The 26,112-nt window shown below is 48.6% G+C and overlaps 1 protein-coding gene across 1 annotated transcript in view; it reads right to left on the reverse strand.

Annotated features, from left to right (window-relative positions):
* LOC144110597 (uncharacterized) overlaps positions 1–26,073 on the reverse strand; it is a 31,168-nt gene extending 5,095 nt beyond the window's left edge. The window contains exons 1-8 of the mRNA XM_077643617.1: positions 25,120–26,073; positions 16,072–16,139; positions 15,051–15,271; positions 13,603–14,010; positions 11,430–11,651; positions 7,606–7,665; positions 5,019–5,300; positions 2,666–2,836 (exon numbers count right to left, since the gene is read on the reverse strand). Of these exons, the coding sequence (XP_077499743.1) occupies positions 2,666–2,836; positions 5,019–5,300; positions 7,606–7,665; positions 11,430–11,651; positions 13,603–14,010; positions 15,051–15,271; positions 16,072–16,139; positions 25,120–25,655 (1,968 nt within the window). The 5' untranslated portion in view covers positions 25,656–26,073. The remainder of the gene's footprint in view (positions 1–2,665; positions 2,837–5,018; positions 5,301–7,605; positions 7,666–11,429; positions 11,652–13,602; positions 14,011–15,050; positions 15,272–16,071; positions 16,140–25,119) is intronic.
* Between the last annotated feature and the right edge of the window lie 39 nt (positions 26,074–26,112).

A 26,112-nucleotide genomic window follows, 5' to 3' on the forward strand; every position in this document is an offset into this window, starting at 1 on the left:
GTGGTGTCATAACCTGCCCACTAAGTTGTGAGAACAATAGATAGAGAATTGAAATAATAATTTAAAAAAAGGCCGCCACCGCCTGGAAGAGGTTGAAGTAACAAGCGTTAGCTGTTTGGTTTACTAGTTGAAGAAAGCGAAGAAGAATGCATCGCTTGTCTCGACAAATGGTAATACCTTTTGAAACGGGGTGGATTGCCACCATGCTCGGCTACGCGTGCACACATGCTGCCTAGTGGAATTATCAGCGTCTAGCGCCATCTATCAGAGAAATTACGACGCATGTCTACCCATTGTGGAGTTGCACCCCCTCAAGATACGTCACAAACGGAATTTGCTTCGTTTGGGGGTTTTATTTCGTTTGCATGTACACAATGTTTACCTATTATGTAATCGTGGTTTTATTTCTATACCACAAGCCATAGGGTTTTATTTGTCCACCAAATTCAGTACACAACTGTCCCCGGATGGGAGCCCATTGTTGTTGGAGTATATATAGGTCAGGTAACAAGACAGTTTTCCAACCCGTTTTAGGATATTTTTTGGTGAAAAGGGGGGTGGGGGGTGAAAGGGATGAGAGCGCACAACCAATTAATTTTAGAGGCCGCCATCTTGGATTCGAGAAACCGAAACTAAGCCTCCATTTCGTCCCCTGACTTCATACTCAAATAGTTCCACCTCTATCCACTATATTGGACCGTGACGTCATCACTGGCATGCGGCAGGTGGTTGTTTCTACAATGCTATTGTAGATGGCACTACAAGTCTCAATGAGAGATGTGCTGTTTTCTAGTTGCAGCCACAGATGGCGCTTTGATCTGAGGGTGGTAGGAGACCTCACGAAATCTCGAAACGTGATGAGTAGTTGCTGCCACAGATGGTGCTGTGATCAAAGATGGTAGCAGACCTCACAAAATCTCGAAATGTGATAAGTAAGAGCTCACACTCTTAAAAATCAGATATACATGCAAATGTCGGCACCATCAGAGCATAGCGGATACCTGCTACTGCAGCTAGCAGTCCGAACATGGCAGCTGATGAACGGACAGCTGCAAAGAAACTGACTCAAACACACGCAGTAGTCATAATAGTAGCTGCAACAAATACGTAATCTAATGCTATCGCATTCCACTCTTAAGGTGACTTCATCATCAGCCTGACTACGCCCACTGCAGGGCAAAGGTCTCTGCCTTATCACTCAGTTAACCCTGGCCAGTTCCAGTTGTGGCCCCCCTATCCCCGCAAACTTCTTAATCTCATCTGCCCACATAGCTTTCTTCCGCCCCCTTCTACCATTGTGTTCTCTTGGAATCCACTCTGTTACCGTTAAGGATCATTGGTTATCTTGCCTTTTCATTTAATATTATTGTTGACTTTGTGGCAGACTATAATACTACCTGTGCAGCCATCATAGATATCTTCCAGTATTTTTAGGCTCTTCTACACCCTGATTCTGCCATGCCTGCATGACTGCTAAGGTTTCAACTGAGTCAAATGCTTTTTCGTAATCTATGAAGGCTATATGTTAAAGGGGTTGGTTATACTCTGCACATTTCTCTATCACCTGAGTGACAGCAAGAGTATGGTCTATTGTCGAGTATCCTTTACGAAAGCCTGCCTGATTATGAAGTTGATTGAAGTCTGAAGTTGCCCTGACTCTTAGCAATTACCTTAGTAAATACTTTACAGGCAATTGACAGTAAGCTGATTGGTCTAATTTTTCAAGTCCTTTCAGGTGACTTAAGTGTTCCCATAGTTTTGGTGCAGCACCATTTTTCGTAGCATAAACAGGGATGTTGCTTGAATTTTTCAATAAGAGAAAGCAGGAAAAATATTAAGGCCACAGTGATGGCAATGTAAACAATATACAGCAACAGCTCGGGGCATAAATTTTGTTCACCAGCACGGTCTGTTAATACTGGCTTTCCCATTGCATCCGAGACAGGCAAGACTAGGCAAATGGTCTATGCACTGTGAAGCATGACTAACGATCAATCCCCCCACACACACACTCTTCACCCCTCGCTTCCATGTGTGGCACCTCTCTCTCCACACACCACGCTTCCTCAACACTGCATAGAGAATGCCCAAACATCATGACCTCCTCTCCCAGGACATCAAGTCACTATTCTGAAAAGGTAGTAAAAAAAAAAAAACACTGAATGGGAAGGACCACACTCGCGCGCGCTTGCACATGCCTGGCTGTGAAATGTGTGGGCACACAGGCCGTCCATCTCATGAGTCGCGCCTCCTCTTGCTGTACATGGTGCGGATATCACTGCAATCGGGCTCCCGCTGTTTTTGCCACTAAAAACTGCCTGCTGTGAAAAAAAAATAAAAAAAATCATCATACATACATTATCAGCCCGATTACACCCACTGCAGGACAAAGGCATTTCGCATATCTCTCCAATTAACTCTGTCCTGTGTCACCTGCAGCCACCCTATCCTCGCAAGCTTCTTAATCTCATCCGCCCAGCTAACTGTTATCCTTAACCCACCTGTCCGTTATTACCCTTAAGGACCATCGGTTATATTGCCTTCAAATTACGTGCCCTGCCCAAGCCCATTTCTTGCTCTTGATTTCTACTAAAGGAGGAAATGGGCTTGGGCAGGACATGCAAGTAAATAAAAGAATGAGTAAAGAAATGCGCGTTCCACCGACCTCTCCATCAGTGGAGTCTGGCTGGTGCCACTCGCGGTGCAGCCGGGTGCGCAGAGCCGCATCTGCCTGCAGGAAGCGTGCCTCCTGGGGCTCCCACTCGGCGAGCAGAGCTCGCAGCTGGTCCAGCAGCGACTGCTGCGGGTCCACCGCCACTTCTGCCGCTTTACCTCGCTGCCAAGAAGACGACCAGGGAACAGAAATGAAGCTTATGGCAAAAAAAGGCAAGGACTTGAAAGGTTCTCACTACTTTAGTTTTTTTCAGAAGCTCTGCACACCACAGACAAAAGGAAAGACCCCATCCTGTTCCCAGGCAGGACCGCGTGAGCTTGTGCCACGCGCCTGCTCCATCTCCCAGAGTCATGCATGATGCAATAAGCACTGTTTTTGCAATTACCTATCAAACGGCACACCGTGCCTGTCCAGGCTGCATTTCTTCTCATAACTGTACTCTTATGATCACTTTGCGCAAGGAGAGGGGTAGGCTGCCAGGTCTTGGGCACCTGCTGGCTGCTCTATTGTTATGAAATAGAGCTCTCAGACATCATGCGGTGAGGCCAACCTAACTGACTGAAGCCAAGTGGCGGCCCTCGCCTGGCATGCTTCGCTGGCTAAGGGCCGGCAGAAACCAAATGTACCCCAATTTTAATGATATTTATAGTATACCGGCAACAGGACTAGACTGCTTACAGCAGGCAGCAGCTAGTTCCAAAGTACCCTCTGCTGTGGCTTCTACAGAGGGCACTGGTGAATTGTTCGAGCTCAAATTTAGCACAGAAATGGCATTTGGTCGGAAGAACTGGTTTACGCTACCTCTGGTTGGGGTACTTGCCTGAATCGATCAGGAGAAATCGGATATTCGCATTGTCTGCGGCAATGACGAAACAGTACAAGCTGCTCTCTCAGTGATTGCACCAGTGGTACCATTCTGCCGAACAAATGCCATTTCTATACGAAATTTGAGCTCGAACAATTCATCAGTTTAGCTGAAAGAAGCATTCTATGGAACGCATTTAATTGCGGAACAGTCTGTACGCAAAGCAGGTTAGGTCTAGCGATGCCTAGTGAGCGGCATGCCACTGCAGGAACCGCATCACAAGCATGGCTGCAATGTGTTCTTTAGGGGTGTGAAAATATTCTAAATTTTGAATACGAATTGAATATGTTTGTTATTCGGTTCATATTCTATTAGAAAAATTTGAGAATTTCTAAATACTCGAAATTCTCAGAATACCCTGCAGTGGTCGAATACCGCATCTACTTTCGTATATCCACACGTGGCACAAGCACAACATATGGGCAAATTATCAGAAGTTCAAGGTTAAAGTGTCAGGAAAACAGTACAAAATGTCCTCTTCACTTTCTTCTTCCTCGTATATGAAGAGCACCGATCACAAATAAATGCTGCTTGGCTTGGAACTCGTGTGAAATTTGGATGCACGCTGGCATGTCTCCGATTCTTTTTCCTTTTTAAAAGCAGTCTCACCGTTCCGCTCCAACACCAACATGCGTTTCCCTTGCTCTCCTCAGCACTATTCTTCTAACACGCCAAAAATGGAAGGCATCTCGTAACTTGACCTTTGGATAATTCGGTTATTTCTTCTAATCTTTTGCAGTCCAAATTAATGAGGTTTGAATATCGGTCATTCCATTTTTAGTTGTCGGTCATGTGTCATTAATGGATTTCATTTTTTTTTACTCATTCTGCATGACCACATTACAGGTTGCATACTATTATCCTGTTCAGTCAATACGTATACATTTCTGTAGAAATCATGTTTTCTGGTATGGTGCTCAGTTAGTATGTATAGTTTTGTTTATTTCAGTTGCAAAGACCATCACTGTTTTGAGAAAAAGTAAGCACAACATTTGCCTATTTATCTTTTCCAGAAATTTTTTACATACTCAACGAATACTCGATTTTATATTCGAAGGAATTTTTCCTTCATATTCGTATCTGGCTCGTATTCGAAAATTTCTATATTCGCCCACATCTAATGTTCTTGCTTCCAGGTTACAGATTAGCTTATCTACTGGCATTTTTTATCTATGGAATTACTTACATATCAAACTATTTCGCGATCCACTTTAAGTTCGATACATCCGGTACTGAGTGTACAACAAGAGATGACCTCGTCACAAGCCAGCGCTTTTGCTATCTGTTCTAGAGCACATGAATCCCGTGCACTTTCGCTGCCAAGTGTGAACAGCCAGCAGCAAAAGTTCAAGGGCATTCACAGCCGCTCACACTCTTCGCGCATACTCAAAAAGCAGTTCCCAGGGCTGAGAAGACAAGAAGAAGCACTAACGGCACTTTACTTTTAAAACACGGGTTAGTACCACCAGCTTGGCATACCTTTGTATCACCAGCCGCCTTGTCCGCAGTGCTCTCCGCCAGGGAAGCAATGAGTGTACGCAGGTCAGCCACGCTAGTTGCCAGGGTCTCGAATTCGGGCAGTGGCTTCTGGTCTTCCTCTTCTTCCTTGGGCTTCTCTTCTTCTTCTTCCTTCACCTCGGGTGAGACCTCCATGGGAGCAGGTGGTTCCACATCCACAGGTTCCTCCTTCACGACGACCTTCTCCACCTCCTTCTCTTCCTCGTTTTCCTCTTTGATTGCTTCTGCGGTAAAAGCCTTGGCCTGCAATACAGCGAGCACTGGTTTACCAGCCTGCTGCTCGCGAAATCATGCCGAAGAGAGCTTCAGAGCTCTTAAAAACAATTCATAAGGGCTCAGAAGCTCCTGACCATTATAAACAATTTTTCAATATCACAGTCACAGCTGTGAAATCTACAGGTAACACGTGCTTTTGTTCTCAAATATGTCACCTAATTTTCCATAAAACTAGTGCTTGTGCACAAAGAGCATTTAGGAAATTGTGCAGCGCGGAACTTGCTGAAATGCGTCCTATTGCTTTTTCGTGACATCAAGGATTGCAATAAGGGTAAAATTATCACCTCGTCTGTCATACAAAGTATAAATGGTCTTGCTTTACATAAAATCTAATTTCTGATTTAATATCAGCGCACAAAAATTACATTATCTCTTAAGATTTCAGAACTACAGCTTCATTAATGAATCTTTTTTTTCTGAGATCATTTTCCCTGGGGGACAATTAGGAGAAACTGAAGTTGGCATGCATCTGTCGACTGTTGAATTCTAATGACAAAGACACTCCTTTCACTGGGAACTGAGCATTTATAAGCTACACAAGGTAAAAAAAGAATTAAATACGGGTGTTGCCACCCCTGACCGCTTTTCCAAGAAAACTGTAGTGCAGCAAAATAGATCTTTGCATGCAGATCAGAGAACGGACGACACAGCCATTCATTTCCAAACGACGATCACGGAGTCCTTTTCATTATGGATGTCACGAGATTGAATCGAAAGGCAGAAAAACTTTAAAATCCGATTTTCTAACCAATAAATGCATTTGTTTGCCACTGGAAAAATCTCGACATAGTCAGAAAGGGCCACAGAACTGATTTTTGGTTTATGGGGATTTAACGTCCCAAAGCAACTCAGGCTATGAGGGACGCCGTAGTGGAGGGCTCCGGAAATTTTGACCACCTGGGGTTCTTTAACGTGCACTGACATCGCACAGGACACGGGCCTCTAGAATTTTGCCTCCATCGAAATTCGACCGCTGCGGACGCGATCGAACCCGCGTCTTTCGGGCCATCAGCCGGGCGCCATAACCACTCAGCCACCGCCGCAGCAGAACTGATTTTTACTGAGAGTAAAAGTTGCATGGAGTTGTCCTCAGTTCCAGGCTAAAACACACACAGTTGACAGAGCACGCTTTGCGACTACACAGCCCGGATGACATTGCACTTGAAAACAGATACAAATGATCACTCGTTAAGCTCGCTCTTGCTTATTTTCTTGCTCCAGGAAAAACTAACGTTTCCCTCAAACAAGCTGTGCATTTTTTTAGTCTGGGCTTGTTGGTCTGTTTGCATAACGAGAAGCAGCACGAAAAAAGGAGGATGAACACGGAAGGCACACAGGACTGTGTGGCTTCAGCGTTCATCCTCGTTCTTTTCGCGCTGCCTCTCCTCGTTATGCAAAAGCTAAACAAGCAGTACAGAATACCAACCACTGCATAATGTCAACTGACAACGCTATCAGCATAAGTACACGTCACCTGTCAAGAAATCCTATCACTGTCGTCTCCTGACACCACTGACACTGCTGCTAGCGGAGGTCACTTCATGCTTCGTAGCCTCACTTATGGAAGCACCAACACATGCCTGGCACTCTTCCGTGACCTCCCTCTATATGCCATCACTTCGTTTACGAGGAGTCGGGCACCACTGGGACCAACAGAGCTTCTTGCAGGTCACATGGGTGAAGCATTTCAGTCAGCGACTCTCAAGGTGCCATGGGAAAGTGACCCTGCAAATGGCACTAACAACAAATGGCTCCAGAAGGCCTTGAGGTGATTGTTTTGAGATGAGTCACTCCACCGACAGCGTGAATCTCACCTCAAAGTTAGTGCCTTGACAATGAGTGCGAACAAAGCTCACTTCACATCACAAGTCCTGATGCTTTTGACAGGCACCACCAGGGACTCCATGTCTGACGTATCACACCTCTAGTTCATATAGGCAGACGCCAGGGAAATAAATAAAGTTTCTAACCACCTGAGTGCAGTAAGTCCAACCACTTGTGTGATAAAGCTGCTTATTTCTTGTGATAATGATCGCACAGCTCACGACAACTGCCTGAAACTACCCAACAAGACAACACTACCCTTTGCTTCACAGCTCAAAGCTATGCCACGCACTATGCTAAAAGCTCCATGCTAAAATTCTGATAACTGCCAAGCTCTCGCTACCTGAGCATGCACCAAGTTCTCAGTGGGTCAGTGGTTTTGCAATTTGTATCCACCTAAACATGGCTCCTGTGCACTTCAGACAGAATGGGCAGGAGACACACCCACCTTTCGGTGTCGTGAAGACTTCCTGGAACTACTCCGGAGCTGTCGGCCTTTCTTCTTGGACTGCGAACAGGCAAGAACAAATCAGGCACTCTTGCACAGTCAACAGGCCCATGGAGAGTGGACATTCCAGCAACATTCAGTGCAAAGGAGAGCAAAAGGAATTGAAGCAACTAGAAAAACTCAAAACAAGGAAGCAGAGAGTTTTTAAGTGTCACTGTTCCTGCCACCTTGTACCTCGTGAAAAAAAATTGCAGGCAGTTACTATCCCCACAGATTTCAAAGCGTGAATGAGGTGTCCACTGACCCGGGGAGCCAGTTATGCACCTTTTCTTTCCTTGAAATCAACAGTCTACAACATTTGTCAGTGCTAACTCCAATGGACCTAATGAACACTGGCAGCCTATTGCTCCAGTGCTGTGTTTCACCACTACATTGTTATGGTTCTGGAATTTTTTTTTTTAAGCTATGCTCTTGGCACTAAACGAAAAACACCTCAAGATCTTTCTCTGGGTTTACCCAACAGAATAGTGCTTTCACACTAATATGCTTCCAACAATGTAACATCAGCAGGTCATTTGTTCCATGCCTTTGGATTCTTCAACCACACCTCGGAGTTCGTGCGATCCAGGTAACGGCCTTTTCTGTGCTAGATGTATTTGACGATGATGCTGGTAGTACAAAGATCTCATTGTACCACTGCTGACAATGACCATGTTACTTTCAGCACCCGTTTACTGACAAATATTGGCAGCATTTGCATTAAAACACCTGCTTCCCAACATGCCTGAAACATGAAAGGGCACGTGTGAGCCTGTGGCAATGCAGGCCAATTGGGTGCCTGTGAATGCTCTGAACACTGAAGGCATGCAGACTGCTTTAGAAAGTGGCACGCCAGAAATATTCAGCTGGCGTGAATACCTGTTCTGCAACTAGAGACAAAACATCCTCAGATTTCTGGAACACCCACAAGCATGTGATCAGCCAGCAACACCACGGTCTTGCATGTTCCCCGTCATACTGTCAATGTAAGTGCCATACAGACTCCTGCACACACGCACAGAAAGCTAACACTGCCATTCAATTCATGTCCACTTGGCTGACCCTTACAAGAGCAGCTTATCAACGATCACGAGACTGTATGTGGAGACTCTAGCACGCCAACCCTAGCATCTTGCAATGAATTTGCCAGCCACAAGATGGAGTACTTCATTCTTCTGCTGCATTCTCTCCCTCAACCTGCTCGACTCTTCCTTTCCATGCCTTTAAAACATACAGTTCTACAGTAGAATTTCAATAATACAATCCCAGCTGATGCGAATTTCATGATAAGAATTCGTAAAATGCCTTGACCAGAGTGCACTGCGTGTAATGGGCAGAAATTTGAATGTTACAAACCTCTCATCCCACTGCGGATAGCACGAATGCTCGAGTTGCGACCGCACCCTCGTGCACCAAGTACAGTCGAGCCTGCTTATAACAAACATGAGCGTCATGCGGCGTCCGTTCATTATATCCCAATGTTCGTAATAAGTGAACCATAGCTTTAAAGACTGTTGCTTGTCAAAAAAGACAAAATTCTTTCTCTGCGAAAACATCCGTGATGGACGTTGTTTTTGCAGCGCAGACCCGAGGACGGAGATTTCCAGTTTATTTAAAGCAGAAGCGTGCTCTTCGCCGAAGCCCTTGGCATAGACAAGTTGTCTGAGGCTCTCTATGTAGCCCATAGCTACAGGCGGGCTTATGGGTGCTGGCTCCGAAGTTTCATCCTCATCTGATTCCACTGCATCACTCGTCCCGCAATTCAGAAACGATGCCCTCGTCCGTGCATGGTTGCGTGGTGTCGGCGTTGTCATCGACAGACATAAAATCATTCCAATCAATGTCATGACCCCCCATGTTGGAGTCGACGAAGCGCTGCCACAAATCGCCACCGGGCTGGTCATCTTCCGAAGCATCAGGCTCTGCATCAGACACTGTGTCAACGAAGCTGGCCTTGCAGAAGCAGTTCAGCTCGCCAGTGGCCGTCACCTCCGCCCAGGTCGCTTTCATCATCTCTACCACTGAAAACAATGGAAATGGGCACCAGTGTTCCCATCCGTCATCCCGAATTACAACCAGGGCCCGAGATTTGAACGAAGCCAACGAAACGTCCGCACCGCAACAAGTGACAAAAGTGCGCGATGGGGTAGATGTGAAACGCGCACAGGCGGCAATCAAGCCAATCAAGCTAAAGATACAGATGCACAGCGTCAGCGGAGAGACCAATGAGGGGCGTCACTGAGCGTCAGTGCAGCCATCTCCTGGCTCCCACGGAAGGCCTGCTTCACGGAGCACGGCCGGCCTCGAGGGGAGCGCACGCTTGCCCCCTACAGACCAGCCGTGCACGGAGCGTGGCCTCCGTGATCCGCACCAGCGGCGGCGCAGTTGATCGCGGAGGCCAAGCGCGGATTTGCAAGAGAGTGAGGAGAGGAGAGCGGAGTTGTAAGGAGGGGCGGGAGGGCGATATTGAAAGGCTCGTTGGTGGGGAAAGGGCAGCTCGCTTGAGAGCGGCACGAAATGGGGAGCACCTGGGATGAGGCTCGGCCAGAAAACATACCGTGCGCTAGGCGCACAAAGGTGTCGGAGGCAGGTTATCTCTCATTGCGGAGCCGGTTTACGCCGTCCGTTCGCTGTAACCGATCAGCAGGGCTTAATGACGTTCAGTATACGAGTGATTTTGTACCAATGAAACAATGTATATTTGACGGTCGCACAGGCCTCGTTCATTATAAGCGAAAGTTCGTCTTAAGTAGGGCCGTTATATGTGGGTTCGACTGTAGTGAGCGGCGGCTCACGGCCCGTACACTCCCAACACTACAATCACCATGTGATCGCTACATGCAAGTGAACTCCATCAGCCAAAGAGAGATTTGCGTGAATTGTGCGTATGAATTTTGTGACCCTGTGACATTCATATGAACCAGATTCTACTGTACTTTGTTTTTCACTGGACGTCGCACGAGGCACTGGGCACCGCTTACAAGTAAAGACAAAAAATGAAGACACTTATAGCTGTTACAGCACAGAGTTTAAGCAGCCACAAGAACTATGTCCTTTTTGCTTGGTTGTTACTGCACAGGCATGACAAAGTCTTTTTCCAATCATGAACAAGCTAAAGCATGCCTTGAGTGCATGCTACTCTTTGTCTCTCTGGGCTTGTTGCACAATAGCCACATAAATGACTGCCGCATTCATTAAGCATCCGAACTAAGCCAATGCCAGGAGCAAACACTGTGTCAATGCAAAAACTGGTGGTGGTTTAGCTCTGGTTAAACCTGGAGTGACGCGATAGCTACAGCTGGCTGAGTGGAACTTGCTCAGCTGAATTGCAAAGTAAGTCTTTCGCCGCTCCGTTTCACTGGGCGTTCCTTCTTCATCTTCGTCCCATTTGACACGACACATGCGCACAGCTGTTGCAGCTCGGTTTCGCCGGCAAGCCGCGCCGCCGGCAGCAGCAGCTGCTCCGCACTACATGGCTGGTCATGTGCCACCGCCACGGTCACATGCCACCACCACGGTCACGTGCCACCACCATGCTGAAGGCTCCAAATGCTACCGTAATGTAGCTATCACTACAAAAACCTAAGACAGTCCAGTGGTCTATTGTGTATCACTGGCATTGTCATGCGGCTACGACGCAGTTTTCAGCAGATGTGGACGCTGAATAAATGACAGCTGCGGCACCGTCAGCTGTCACTGTAATAATACTGAAACCCCTTCAACTCTGCCATACATATAACAGCTTTTCCGTAGCTTTTGAAGCTTCTCAGTGACAAGTGGTGTACCTTGTGTGTGGACTTGGGTGGTTGCGGTGGGGGCGTGGGTTCCCTGGTCTCTTCCTCCTCGGGTGGCGGAGGTGGCGCAGCAGCCGTGCGGTACAGACGGGGCTCGCCCAGGCATGGAAAGTGCAGGTAGCGGCGGCCGAGATGGTCCTCACCCAAACAAGCTTCGCGCAGGCTGTCGGCCTCCTGCTCCGCCATCCACTCCTGGACACGCCGGTGCTGGCCCTGCAACATTTGTTCTTGCCTGTCAGGGCACAGTGGACAACACATGCACCACAGGTGGCATGCAGTGCAGATGTCACAGGCATGCCTTTTGACGAGTACACCACATTTTATCATATATTACCCATCCAAATGCACATAACCTGCATCCTTAACTTAAAGCCCCTCATGATAGGGCAAAATTGTTTCCCGCCGAGCCACCTTCATACTTACCTGCGGAAAGTAAACAATGATCACTCTGTTGTCTGCACAAGACAGACTATGTTAAAGTCTTCACTGCAATGCTCAATCTATGATCGCATTCAATCATCACTTTCACTCCTGTTTTCCCAAGCTCCATCCTCGTCAAAGATTTAATCACCTGCTAATCCATCAAGCTAATTGCTAATAGTAAAATTGGAGGTTTTGAGCACAATGTCCACAGAGAGGTGACCCATTGGCACAATACAGCACGGATGACTGCAGACGTTGCAAAGACGCCGACCTCCCCACTGAAACCTGCATAGTATAACATGGACCCCACCTTTTCAAGTAGGAAGGCTTCAAGACTGGATATTGCAGTCACAAGCACTATCAGCAAACTATGCACAACTGGTGGCAAAATTGTCGTTTGTTACATAGGTGTTGAGCATTGTTATGTTTGTGCATCCTGTTTGTGTGAAAAAACCTGTTGCATTACTGTTGCTGACCGAAAATTCAGATTTCCAATTTTCCGGACCAGACTGATTATTCGCACTTCCTCGCAGCCCCACGACATGCCCCATTAATTCAATGTATAAGAGCACCTGAAATTTCGGAGTCATCGCAACTGATTGCTCGACTTTCCTGACCTCCTTCTCACTCGCTGCAGCACCACAACCATTAGCCAACCCGCCATATGAAGTGCAAGGCGGGACCTCGCTAATTCATGCCTTCAAGAGAGCTTGAAAGCTTGATCACATAAAGTCGAATGATAGCTAAAAAGGAGCCTCTTAAATGGCGAAGCTAATGTTCTCCACAGATTAGTTGCAAGCTCGTACCCTTCTCGGATGTCATTCACTGCTCAAACTTGAATAGTAGTAGCTAAGGTTCGTGGAACTCGTCTGTACAGAGTCCTTTCATCCTGAATACGCAAAAAGACAGGAGCAAAGTGCGTGGGAGGCGCGTGGCTTCACAGAGACAGCGAGTGAAGAAAAGTGGCAGTGCTTTTTAAAGCGCGGAGCTCGTACCTGGAACAAAATGCATCGCAGCCCCAACTGTTCAATTGCAACATCATCAAAACTGCCGTTTTGATGACAGAAAAAATGGCTCTCATTTTTACGCAAGCCACCACAGAGTGCGCACAATAATCACGAAGGTCAATGCCAGTGAGGCATTTGCTTCACCAATTGTCGGTTCTTCCTTATCTTTATTGCCTTCTTAGAATTTTTTTTTAGCTCTACATACGAGAGGTGCAGTGCAGTTCCTGCAGTAGCAGGTTCACTATTGCTTCTGGACTTTGTCTAAGCCCATGCGTTCGGCTGCAGCATGCTGATGACAGTACAGCCATGGAATGCTGAGCTCATGAAAGCGGTCGCTGCCTGTCGTCTGTGTACATGATGCGCGACTAGATTTAGAGTTATGTGAAGCTTCCTAATGTGCACAAAACTACTGCCCCTTCCTCAATCATACTGGAAACGAGATGCCGACGTAAAGAGATTGTTAATGTGAAATCTGATTGTTCCCACTGCCCTACTTTTCTGATTGTTCGGACTGCCCTTGTGCCCCCCCTACCCGCGCTACGAAAATACTCTCCTCCAGGCCAACAAACAAAGGTCATCAGGGCCACACTGGTGTCAAATAACTACACAGGACACATTATTTATAATGGCCACTCCATGGTCCACCTGGCTAATATTTTCATTGGTGAAAAGGTGAATGCAGGAGTACAACACTGCAATGCCAATGTCCCCCCCCCCCCCCCACCTGAACTCACCAGCTTGTGGTCGCAGAGGCCCTTGAGCAGCCACAGCCTCTGGAGCAGGCTCAGCTGGTGGTAGTCGATGCTCTCCATGGGGTCTGTGTCCCCCATGACGACGAAGAACTGTTCCTCCAGGCCGTGGGCCTCGAACACCTTGAGGGGGCTGCGCTGACCGCCCAGGAAGGTGCGGTACCAGTTCTGGAGACGGCTGCGCAGCCGGTCGTTCCACACCCGGTAGGGCATGGGATGCTGCAGCAAGGTCTTGGGCCTCTGCTGGGGCGCCACCAGCAGGCAGGTCATGAGTAGCGCCAGCAGCGAGCTTTTGTCGGGCATGAGCAGCGACCGCTCCACCTCGGCCACTGATATGTCGGGCAGCTGCAGGGGCTCCTGGGACAGCCGCAGGAACTGGCACACCTGCGGCACCTGCACACAACTCCCATTGCTCAGCACCTGCCAGGCTAACTGCTCGCCAGTGGGCCAGTCACACCCTGAACAAAGCCTTTCCAAGACTTCCAAATAACACTGCTGTCACAAGGGCATGTCCAACCCTGACCAATTCAATTAGGATAGGACTCTATGCAGAAACGTTACAACAAGGCCAACTTCAATCATGATTGAGCTCAATCCTGCCGGACACCAAGTTGGTTCTCAAAGCACTATTCTCAAAGTCCAATCAATATATTTTATACAGACCAAGGACCTACCATTGTAACCCTTGTGCTCAAGAAACATTTAATGAAATCTTACGTGCAACCAAGTTGCTTTCTTGTACAGAATTTCTACTAGGCTACTAAATTTTTACATCAAGGCATTGCAGCACCACCTTGCATGCAGCATGCCAACTCGTCGATCAGGATCGTGTGGGCTCAGGATCAGGAGTGGAATCAGGATCAGGTGGGAGCGGGATTGAGTGGGTAGCAGTATATTGAGCATTAACAATATTTCAAATCAGTATTAGGCTCTGACGGGATCAAAACTTCCCGCGCGACAGTGGCATAAGTATGTAGAGACGAGGCAGAAGCTCTGCTAATCCGCACATCTCATTAGGCTTCGGCCTCTGCAGTTCGGGGATGCTAACACAGTGGACTCCTTTCAGAACAAACTCTCCCGAGTAACACTCCAATAAGCTGCATTGTTCAGGTACATTTGCTTAGATCTTCACCAAGACAAGACAAAAGGAATTCTGGTTAGCATGAACCATCCAACCTGTGCATACAGGTTAAAGCGGTACAACAAAATTGTTTTTGCCCTGATAGATCCCTGGAACTGCAGTACCCACGACAGTATAATCCCAAAGAGCCAGGGCGTAGCACGACAACATTACGAGCTCTCACAACAGAAAGCTCTTGCATGCATGCTGTGAAGCCCTGCAGGCCACACTGCAGACCTCTGGTGGTGAGCCACACTGGGTGACACTTCCCTTTCGACTTGGGCAGTAGACAGACCAACCAGCAGGCACTCACCTCCCAGCGCTGGGCCAGTTCAGCTAGCCCCGATCCAAAGGTGGCGTTCTCCCAGTCGATGGCTGCTTGCTGGGCCACCTCCTTCTCGACGCGTCGCTCCTCACGCTGCTTCAGCCGCTCCTCCCGGGCCTGGGCTGCCTTCTCCGCCTTCACCAGCTGGAGCAGTGCTGAATTCTCTCCACCCGTCGGCATCTGGCTAGTTAGCCGAGCACGCCGGCCAGCTGCAAGACAAGGTCGAGTCTGAAATGGGCCTGACCACCTGGACTCCTGATTTTGGTTATCTAGACTGGTGGTTCTTAACTTTTTGACCTCAGGAAGCCCTATCAGCTTCCAGACCGCAGCAGACCCACCCCCTGTCTCTGCCCTCCTGCAAAGAGCTCAAATGCAATGTAAAAAAGATGTATAAACTCTGCAGATGAATGTCACAAGGCTGTGTTCATTCACTACAACAGCTGTACGAACAAGACAGCTGACTGATACCAAACAGCCGGTCACAAGTGCACATTCCCAATGGCCTGAACCAAAGATGGATGGTCCCGTGACTTTTCAACACAGCTTGAGCTGCTGTACGTACTGAGCCCCAAGCCAAGCTTGCAACCAATTCACGCCGGAGATTTCTCTCACCTAATGTCAACAATTGAGCAGAGGAAAATAAGCAGAATGAACAACCCATGCATATTAGTGTGAAGCAGTGGGTTCGAAGCAAGCAGAAGCGCGGTCGGAAGTAGCAGACCAGGTGTAACTGGACGTTGCTGGCAGCCTTCAACTTGTGGTAGGCTCGACTGGTGGTAATGATGATGCTGATGAATGGCAATAGTCCTACAACATGAGCAGCAGCACGCCCTAAGCAAGATTTTGAACTAAGCCAAATCCCCACGGGATTCTGCAGGTCCAGTTTTGTAAAACAAGCATGAAACAAACTGCAGCCACGTTGTTCATGTGTTTAGTCTTCCAGGACTTGGCCTGGACGAGGCTAAAAGAACTTGATCCGACTCAGCGACTGAGGTTAAAGAAGACTCACCTCTCTGGGTGCCAACGTCACGGTTTTCAAGCGTCGTGGCCTCCAGGGACGTCTTCTCACGCAGTTCCCTGCAACAGAATAAAAAAATTGGAAGTGAATTCCCATTAGTTCAATTATCCAAGTGCAAAAGAACCAGAACATTACAAATCATCCCTACATTACAACTCCGTTAACAAATTTCCCCGTGGTCTCATATTTTCTTCAGACCAACTGTTGAGAACGCTGCGAACATGATCATCCCATTTCGGAGAATCAAACCTGATGAGCTCTACATCCCAGCAGCTTGACCAATCACTAAAAAGAAATCTGGTTTTGTGGCCGACAGTTTCCTTCCATCGACAGGAGGTATGCTAAAGGAAGGCATGTGTCGCACAGCACCATTTCTCAATTTGAACCTATGTAATAGTACCTCGCCAGAGAAATCTTGTTGCTCAATGCACATAAAATCAATACTCGTCCTGGAATACTATGAAACACTTCTGCAGCTGTGTGATCTTGATGTGCATGCCTCCAAGCCCATTTGCCAGAGCGTTGCTTTTACTAAACCACGTTCAATAAATGCACATCACATAGCTCACAATGCACACAGCACATACTGCACTCAAATGGGCCCAGAATAACCCGTTGGCAGGTCATATGCAGAGAGCAGATTTCACTGCCATGAACTTATCAGCCAGGTTCTAGGGCCCTAAATGGTGGGTAGCACTCACAAAGCACGAAGCTGAGGTATTTGTCTTCACTTATAATTCGTCTGCCATGTCATCGTGATGCAATACTGCAGTTAGCTCAAGAGTGCATGCTGTTGGGCAAGTCAATCATACATGGTTAAGTAAAGATACTGTGCAAAAAAAAAAAAAACACCGATGAGAAGACGACAAAGACGGGCGTGTTTTTTTTGCGCAGTACCCTTGCAGTTAGCATTACAGGGTTCATTATTCACGCTATCCCACACCACAACCAGTGCCGCCACTCAAGATAATGGTAGTGGTGCAGTTGCCAAGAGCAAGAGCAGCCAGTTAGGAGCTATTGTTAGCAAGGCAGTGCTCGTAATTAACAAAGGGTTGTTCAGGCACCTTTAAAACCTAGACAAAGCAGTGGACATGCCAAGGCCCTAAGCAAATTTCCAGTGGCTCACTCAGAGAATCTTGTTTCTCGCTCTGTGGCCAAGAATGAGAGTTCCACTGGTAGATCCAGACTTGGATCACAAATTTCGCTGATTACTTCACAGAACTCACTGTGCGACAGAGCATTCTTCATCTGCCAGGCTGAGTTGGATTTTGTCAGAATACCAAGGGTGACATGCCAGAATGGCCAGTCCAGGTTTGTCCGTTTCAGCCTTTCTTTGGGACATTCTCAGGGAACACCGAGAGCAATATTTTACACTGCTGAAATGGCACCGTCTGACCCAGTGGCTGTACTGCTCGACTTGTTTGGTTGGGCCAGCACGGAAGTAATTAGCTGCTTTTTTAGAGAAGATGGAAGGAAAGCTCTACTTTAAAAAAAGGAAACAAAAACTGAAAGGCATATTAAGAAAATGGAAGAAACTTAAAGCAGTCTGAAAATGGCATAAATACCTAAAGATTCAGCAGTTGAGCAAAGGCGAGTAACACATACAGAATCGTATACAAAGGAAAGAGGGGCAATGACATTAATCTTCTTTACAACTATTTAATGAAAAAGGGCAATGTACTCATAAGCATATTTGTTAAAGTGTGTCACCAATAAGGTGCAAGCACAAAATGAGCCAGAAATGTGGTGGTGACAGCAAAAAATTATTCTTTCTTCTACTTCGTAATCAATTATCTTTTGGGTAAAAAATGATTAAACTAATTTCCTATTGATCAACAACACAGATTTAAAAAAGAACAATCCCTTATGCTTTCCTCGGTTTAAGTGACTGTTGGCTTTCTCCACACAGAGCCTGGCAGACAGGTTACCGAAACATGATCAAGTGCAGGCCCCAAAAAAGATCTGTATGCTGTTAGGTGATGGTTTTTAATGGAACTTCAAATTCGCTGATGTGCTCTTCTAGGTTATATCTGCCACTGGCATATAGAAACGAAAAGGATTTTTCTTGTAGCTGAGTACTGCCGACACTGCCTTATTAACGCTAGCGGTATGTACGTGTGGAGTTTAACATCCCAGAGCTGCACATAGCTTGTGAGACATGTAGCAGTGGGCTCCAGATTAATTTTGACCACCTGTGTTCCTTTAACATGCACTGGCATCGTGTCAGCACACAAACGTTTTACAGTCACAGCTATTAAGGAAGTGACGACAACTCCATTCAGTTCTTATTGGTCCTGCTGGCCCTCGGTTTGAACCCCAGATGAGGAAGAATTTTTCTTTATGAAGTTTCCGTGGAAGCTGTGTAGCTTTCTTTGTAGCCACATGGCTGCGCTTGGGTGGATGCTAACAAGTAAATACTCCCTTATAACAAAATTTACTCCACCTAGGGGGATTCCCCTCAACTTGAGGCCAATTTTTATTCCATGTAAAAATCGATTCTCTGGCTTTTCCTGATTAAGTTGTCTGCTGGGCAAGCAACAAAAAACACAGTTACTGCCAAGCAAATTCCATCCACAAATTTTCCCGCCACTGGATTTCAACTCATGAAATACACACCAAAAAGGACTGCATGACCGCCGTTTTGATGAAAATGGCCAACCTAGCTTCTGGGATCTGCGCCCAAAAAGCTACATTGACACATCACAGCTTACTTGCGAAATCAGCCGGCAGCACCCGTGCTTCATTCTCCAGCCTTTTTTAGCTTAGAAAGGCCCCATTTCCACACACAAAACGCCTCCTTTTGGTTATTAGAATGTGACAATCTGTCGATGCAGACCAAATGCAAGATGTTTTCGGAGTCACCTCCAGACCACGTTTCCCATTTCTGCAGCATCCTCCGTGTAGCACGACAGGTGAAACGCACCACGCTGATTGGTCTCAACACAATGATGGTGTAGCACCTCTCGCGCCGTGCTCGCTCGCAGGCCATGGCACGCGGCGCCGGACAAGAAAGAGGAAGTTGGGCTAGGCTGCAGGAGCGCGAGCAGTGCAAATAAACAGTTCGAACCTCAACGCTGTTGGAGCTGGTTCTTCCTTGCCTTAGCTCAGACAGATTTGGTGACCTGGCTTCGAACACGCAACCCCATCCTCCTACATGGATTCCGCTGGCTCTTCCGCCCTGCCTACCAGCGGCGACCCGTCCCAGAACGCTCAGCCTCTCGGTGCTTCGGTGGCCACATTCCAGCTAGTCAGCCTGCCGCCATTGTGGCCCAATAGCCCCCACGCCCGGCTCCTGCAGGTTACCAGAGAGTCACCGGTGAAGCACTCCATCACTCACCACATCGTGACTTCGGGACCTCCCGTGTTTGCTCGCCCTCGCCGTTTGTCGGAAGAACGCCTCGCTATCGCTCGTCGCGAGTTCCAACACATGCTTGAACTCGGCATAGTACACCCGTCCTCGAGTAACTGGGCATCACCACTTCACATGGTGCCAAAGAAAGACCCGGGCAACTGGAGACCATGTGGAGATTACCGCGCCCTCAACGCTCACACTTTACCAGACCGCTATCCACTTCCTCACGTACAGGACTTCACATAAAATTTGGCTGGGTGCACGATCTTCTCTAAAATTGACTTAGTGAAGGCTTATCATCAAATTCCTGTGGAGCCCGCTGATATTCCGAAGACGGCCATTACCACACCGTTCGGCCTCTTCGAGTATGTGCGGATGCCTTCTCGCTTGCGCAACACCATACAGACTTTTCAGCAAGCTATCAATGAGGTTATGCGAGGCCTCAACTTCGTTTTCGGTTACATCGATGATCTCCTCGTAGCAAGTTCATCCGGTTCTGAGCATGAAGCTCATCTGCGTGCCCTCTTCAACCGACTGGATGAATATGGGCTCATCATCAACCCGAATAAGTGCTTTGGCGTACCTACAATAGAGTTCCTCGGCCACCTTGTCACTCCACAGGGCATTCAGCCTCTCAACAGCAAAGTCAAAGCCATTCAAGGTTTTCCCGCCCCCACGTCACTCAAAAAGCTAAGATAATTCTTGGGCTTCCTGAACTTTCATCGCCGCTTTCTTCCGAAGTGTGCCTTTTTCCTGAAGCCTCTGACCGATCTTTGGCTATGAAAAAAAAATTCTGCTGCGCCACTTGAGTGGACTGAGGACGCTGCCACTGCATTTGCTGCTGCCAAGAAGGCGCACGCAGACGCCACTTTGCTCATACATCCAGTTCCTGATGCTCCACTGCGCCTCATCACCGACGCCTCTAGCATTGCCGTCGGCGCAGTTCTCGAGCAGTGCATCTTGGCAGCCCCTCGGTTTTTTATCCCAAAAGCTGAAGCCACCTGAGACTAAATACAGCACCTTTGGTCGAGAATTGCTTGCTGTGTACCTCGACATCAAGCACTTTCGAAACTTCCTGGAGGGCCAGGACTTTCACGTCATCATGGACCATAAGCCCTTGACGTTTGCCTTCCAAAAGAACCAAAGCACCTACACTGCACGTGAGATCCGCCAACTGTGCTTTATCTCCGAGGTCACAGTGGATCTCCGTCACGTCCATGGCCCGGAGAATGCTGCTGCTGATGTGCTTTCTCGTGTTAGTGCCATGGCGTCCGAATCACAAGTGGACATGGAGGAGCTAGCGGCTGCACAGCGCAATGATCCAGAGCTGCATTGTCTTCGCTCCTCATCCACGTCCCTGTCCTTCGCCGAATGTCCACTGCCGTTTTCCTCCCAGTTCGTTACGTGCGAGACATCCACTGGCATCTCGCGCCCCTACGTACCTTTGGCTTTCCGTCGCACCATTTTTGAAAAACTGCACCGCCTGAGCCACCCTGGTATTCATGCTATGCAGAAGCTGATCATATCTCGTTTCCTTTGGCCAAGCATCAATACTGACGTCCGCCACTGGGCACGAACCTGCCTTCACTGCCAGCGTGTCAAAGGTCACCGGCGTACCGTCACTCCTGCCTCTCCTTTTCGGCCGCCTGACGCACAGTTTTCCCCCGTTCACATAGACATTGTTGGACTGCTCCCGTTATCATGTGGGGCCTCTTATCTGCTCACCTGTGTGGATAGTTTCACCCGCTGGCCCGATGCGTTGCCCACTGCTGACACTACAGCCAAGACCGTCGCTTCGGCTGCCCGTTTGTCGTCCCCACCGACTGCGGCCACCAGTTTCAATTGGCCCTGTTTACTGCTCTTGCCAATATCCTGGGCATTCGCCACATCCATATGACCACCTACCATCCTTCGGCCAATGGCATGGTGGAACGTCTGCATCGACAACTGAAGGCTGCCCTTATCACTTATTAGCAAAGAGAACGCTGGTCCGACCACCTTCCCCTCGTCCTCTTGGGCATTCGCTCAGCACTGAAGGCTGACCTCGGCAGCTCTTCTGCTGAGCTAGTCTAGGGTGTTCCCCTGCGTCTTCCTAAGGAATTATTCTTTCCTTCCTCCCCTCCGTTAATAAATGACGCTTCCAACTACATCCGAGACCCATGCAACACAATTCGCCACATTACTCCTGTCACCCCTGAAGCCCGTAACTCTCAGTCCGTGTTCGTCAGCCAGGACCTGGCCTCCTGCACCCATGTCTTCATCCGCCGTGACCACATCCGTCCACCCCTCACGCCGGCCTACGATGGACTGTTCCGCGTCCTCCGTCGTGCGCAGAAGACATTCACGTTAGACATCAACGGCCGTGAAGACGTCGTGGCTGCTGACTGCCTCAAACCAGCTTACATTGCCATTCCTCTGCCCGTCGGCCCTACACTCGCTTCGACTGCGCCACCATTGTACGCAGCTTCCTCCAAGCACATCCGCTGGGCAAATCCTGTGGCTTCGTTCTATGGGGGGGAGCCCTGTAGCGCCCCTCGCGCCGCGCTCGGCTCGCAGGCCATGGCACGCGGCGCCGGACAAGAAAGAGGAAGTTGGGCTAGGCCGCGGGAGTGCGAGCAGCGCAAATAAACAGTTCGAACCTCAACGCTGTCGAAGCTGGTTCTTCCTCACCTTAGCTCCGACAATGGCATCCGTGTGTCACTGATGATGTCACGAATTACTCTAACACTCTTGGCAAAAAGGCACTCACTAGGACTTACCCACGGCACTAATGTAAGCGTAGCAGATCAAATGCAACAGGCATCCCCAGCCTCTACCCAGGGTTCCTAAGCACCATAATTGGTGTCAGAATTTCACTTCACCCCAGCTGAGTTCAGCAGCTCAGTTAACCTTCATTTTCAATGCATCACTATATAAATTGACTATGTCAAGATGCTGTAAAGACAGCTATCACTAAAAACCACATTACAACAAAGGTTTGATGAATTTTCAGCATTTCACCAGCATCAAAATATGGCCAACAGGGGCACGATTTGACCTCATCTCCTTAAACTTGGCAGCATAATGCCATTCACTAACGGTAAAGAACTAGCTTTCTTTCCAGGGCTGCATCTTAGTTGCACGGCTCGAATTATGCGGTTTCTCAGTCATGTTTTCGAGTGCATGCGTTACATACTATACACCATTAGTTATTAACTAACCATACTCTAACTGCACTCTGCTGGCTATTCCCTTCAGGTTTAATAAATGCTGCTCCAGTTCTCGGCAAATATTACACAATTGCACAGAAAAACATTTACAAACCCTTCAGCTGCTTTCAAGCATTACCAAGAACATCATGTTTATCCCAAAATCAAGCTGCCAAAAAATAACTGCCATCCTTCTACGTGCCAACTATGTGTAATGCCAAATGTCATATTTAAATCTAGACAACGTTAACAGATCGGATACAAATGAAAGCATGTTTTCTTCTCTGTAATGGTGCATTAGATATTAGTACACGTAAATCACACTGTAGTAATTTTCATGTCTCACATGACCTAAAACACTTCCTATGTCACAACCATCGTTGGGTCATTGTAACCGAACCTGCATGACAGAAGAAATTCAGCTAAAAATTATTTAGCAGTCATAGGGGAATGCCACAGAGTGATGTATGTATATTAACATCTAATGCATTATTACAAAGAAAGCACAGAAGCAAAAATTTGGTGTATACTCCTTTAACATTTGGGGTGAGCTGTTTGTGAAATTGTTCTACTGTGAACCGTTTCCTAAAGCACCGTTTGGTACTCAATTGCTTGAATGACCTTGTTTACATTATATAGCTACCATTTTGAACTACATACATGCTGCACACATTTTTAATGAAAAATTACAGTCTTGTCAATGGCTTTTCAATTATTGCAACCTTTGCAGTGATGGTTCATAATTCACAGTTGATAGAAGCTTGACCAGCTAGCAGTTCGAAGAGCACTTGAACACAGCCATGGCCAGGACTGTTCTAAATAATTCCTGACAGCAAGAGAAAAATCTCATGGCATGTGAAAGGCAAGACACAACATACTCAAGACAGGTGGGGTCAGACCTAGACATCAAAACACGGCAATCGTTTCTACCATATCTGAAGTGATACAAGTGTTCCCCCTGCAAAAGGAGGCAGTAGAATTGTAGTAGTTGAAAGCCGTGCTGCACTGGACCCTTTGCAAGGTCTGATCATCAACAATGACTGTGTTCAGGGGAGTCCATGTCAGTGTTACTGCTGTTTCGCATCAAGTGGTGCTCAGCCAGCTAATAGATGAACAGTTTGCAACACTGTATATGCTGCAGTGACTGAGCAGTTTTGATACAGTGCCTGATACCATTTGCAGCTACCTAGTTAGTTTAGTTTACAGCGGTTTGACGTCCCAAAGCGACTCAGGCTATGAGGGACGTCGTAGTGAATGGCTCTAGAAATTTCAACCACCTGGGGTTCTTAAATGTGCACTGACATTGCACAGTAGATGGGCCTCTAGAATTTCGCCTCCATCGAAATCTGACCCCCGCGGCCGGGATCGAACCCACATCTATCGGGTCAGCAGCCGAGTGCCATAACTACTGAGCCACGGCGGCGGCCACATGCAGCTATCTGAAAGAGGCAGAAAAAAGCGTAGTAAATTGCAAGCCACACTCTCGTTTTAACCACTGGGCGACCCTGCTGCCACTGGTGTTTGCCTGCACGGAAGACTCCATGTAGGCGCCACTGTTGTTCTATGCTGGGTGACGTCCGCCCAGCTGACCATGGACTGGCCTGTAGAGGAATGATCCACAGCAGTAAATATGGTGGCAGCGACTGAGCAGCCTTGTGCACGCAGAACAGCCAAAATGATGCGTCATGAACTGTGCACCACATTGCTGGCATGTTGAAGGAAGGTGCTCCAGATGATAGTAGCTACTAGCGCTTTCAGCTACTGCAAGAGGAAACGAAAGTATGGGCAGAAGTTGCAAAGCATGCCACTACGGTACCCACAAACAACAGACTTTGGATCATTTGTCGACCAGCAAAGTGCATTAACTGCTGCAACACCCAGACAGGCACCAGGAGCAGCAAAAGCACTCCAAAGGCACGGATATTGCAAAGAAAGCAACAATACAGTGCCATCTGCTCCAATTGCAGACGCAGTTGTCTTCCCAGATCTTGGCAGGTTGGCTTCACCTCAAAAGAAAAAACCCTTAATAATTTTACTTGCATGTGTCACCTGTACCTCAAATGCTAACAATATTTTTAGTCTCATTAACTTTTTGTGACAAGAACGCGCGATCGACATTTAACAGTGTGTTAGAGATCAGGAGGCCCTGCAACTGCCTCAGTTGGAAACTTGACTGTGACAACCGCTTCCATGTACGAGCGAAAATGGGCGCTAATGGAAGTTGCAAACCGTGGAACTTGTTTTGGCCAGCAGTCAACAAGTGACGAAACAAATGAAAGAGGCAAATAAATGATCAGTACTTGGTGCTGGACCCAGTCTACAGCACGCGTGCCGCTCACTCTGTTTTGCGTGCCCGAAGGGTGCCAGCAGGCAGGCCCGTGGCCTAACATCACCGACCAGCAGTCAGACGACGCGGCGACAGTGTTTTGACAGACAGCAGGCAATCGCTTACACGCGCAACAGGGAACGCACGGCTGTTTCCCGCCTGCGACCACTCACCGGGGCAGTAGGGCCAGCTTCTGCTCGAGCACCGTCTCCAGCTTGAGAGCCTTCTTGGTGAGATGATGCTGCGGGCCGTAGAAGCGGTAGCAGTTCTCCAGGATGAGCCGCAAGTCGCGCACCACCTCGGTGATGCCCGGGTAGGCGCGTGAGTCCAGGCCCTCGCGCACACGTCTCAGGCACATGGGCTGGCGCACGACACGAAGGTAGGCCGGCCGCTGCTCGGCGTCCGCGGGCTCCAGGAAGGGAGCGGCGTACTTTCGGCACGCCGGCGATCCCAGCCATTCGACCAGACGCCGGGCCGCCTCGAGCTCGGGCGACTCGGAGGCGCGTCGCTCTTCCTCGAGCCGCATGCTGTCCGGCATCTGCATCGTGTAGCTGTGCTCGCCCGTGCAGTGGTCGGCCGACAGCACGTCGATCACGTCGTCGTCGCTGCCCGAGTCGTCCTCATCGACGACGCCGTAGCTTTCCGTGTCGGCACCCGGCTGCCGCTGCTGCTGCGGCGGCAGCATGCAGTACAACGCCGCCGCGTTCATCGCGCGGGCCTAGTGTCACTGGGGCGGACCGGGGACACCAGCGCGGCAGGAACGGCCGCACGAGGCGGCTCTCGCCGGCAACCCGACGATCCCGAGTGACAGCGGGCCTCTCTATCACCAGCTGAACTGCGCTGGGCCACGGCACGAAATCAATGGTACGATGGGGTCTAGACCTGCTTCGGCGAGGCTTGGCCCGCGGACCCGCGAGCGCACAATAGATGGGGCACCATAGCGATGTCGCGCGCACCCACAGCCCACCGCGGTGGACGCTCGGCCGTGTGCTGCTCGCACTACGAGCTTCACGCGAAGGATGCTCGCGGCATCACCCAAGCACGGCTCCACACATGCTAAAAAAATGCTTTATCGATTTGCTCGCAGCGTCTTCGTACTCGAGCGAGCTTCCGGATCCGGATCCTGCGAAGTCGAATCAGCTGCCGGCTTCGAAGCCACGCGCTTA

The sequence above is a fragment of the Amblyomma americanum genome, chromosome 11 (assembly GCF_052857255.1).
Source record: "Amblyomma americanum isolate KBUSLIRL-KWMA chromosome 11, ASM5285725v1, whole genome shotgun sequence".
Taxonomy (NCBI): Eukaryota; Metazoa; Arthropoda; class Arachnida; order Ixodida; family Ixodidae; genus Amblyomma; species Amblyomma americanum.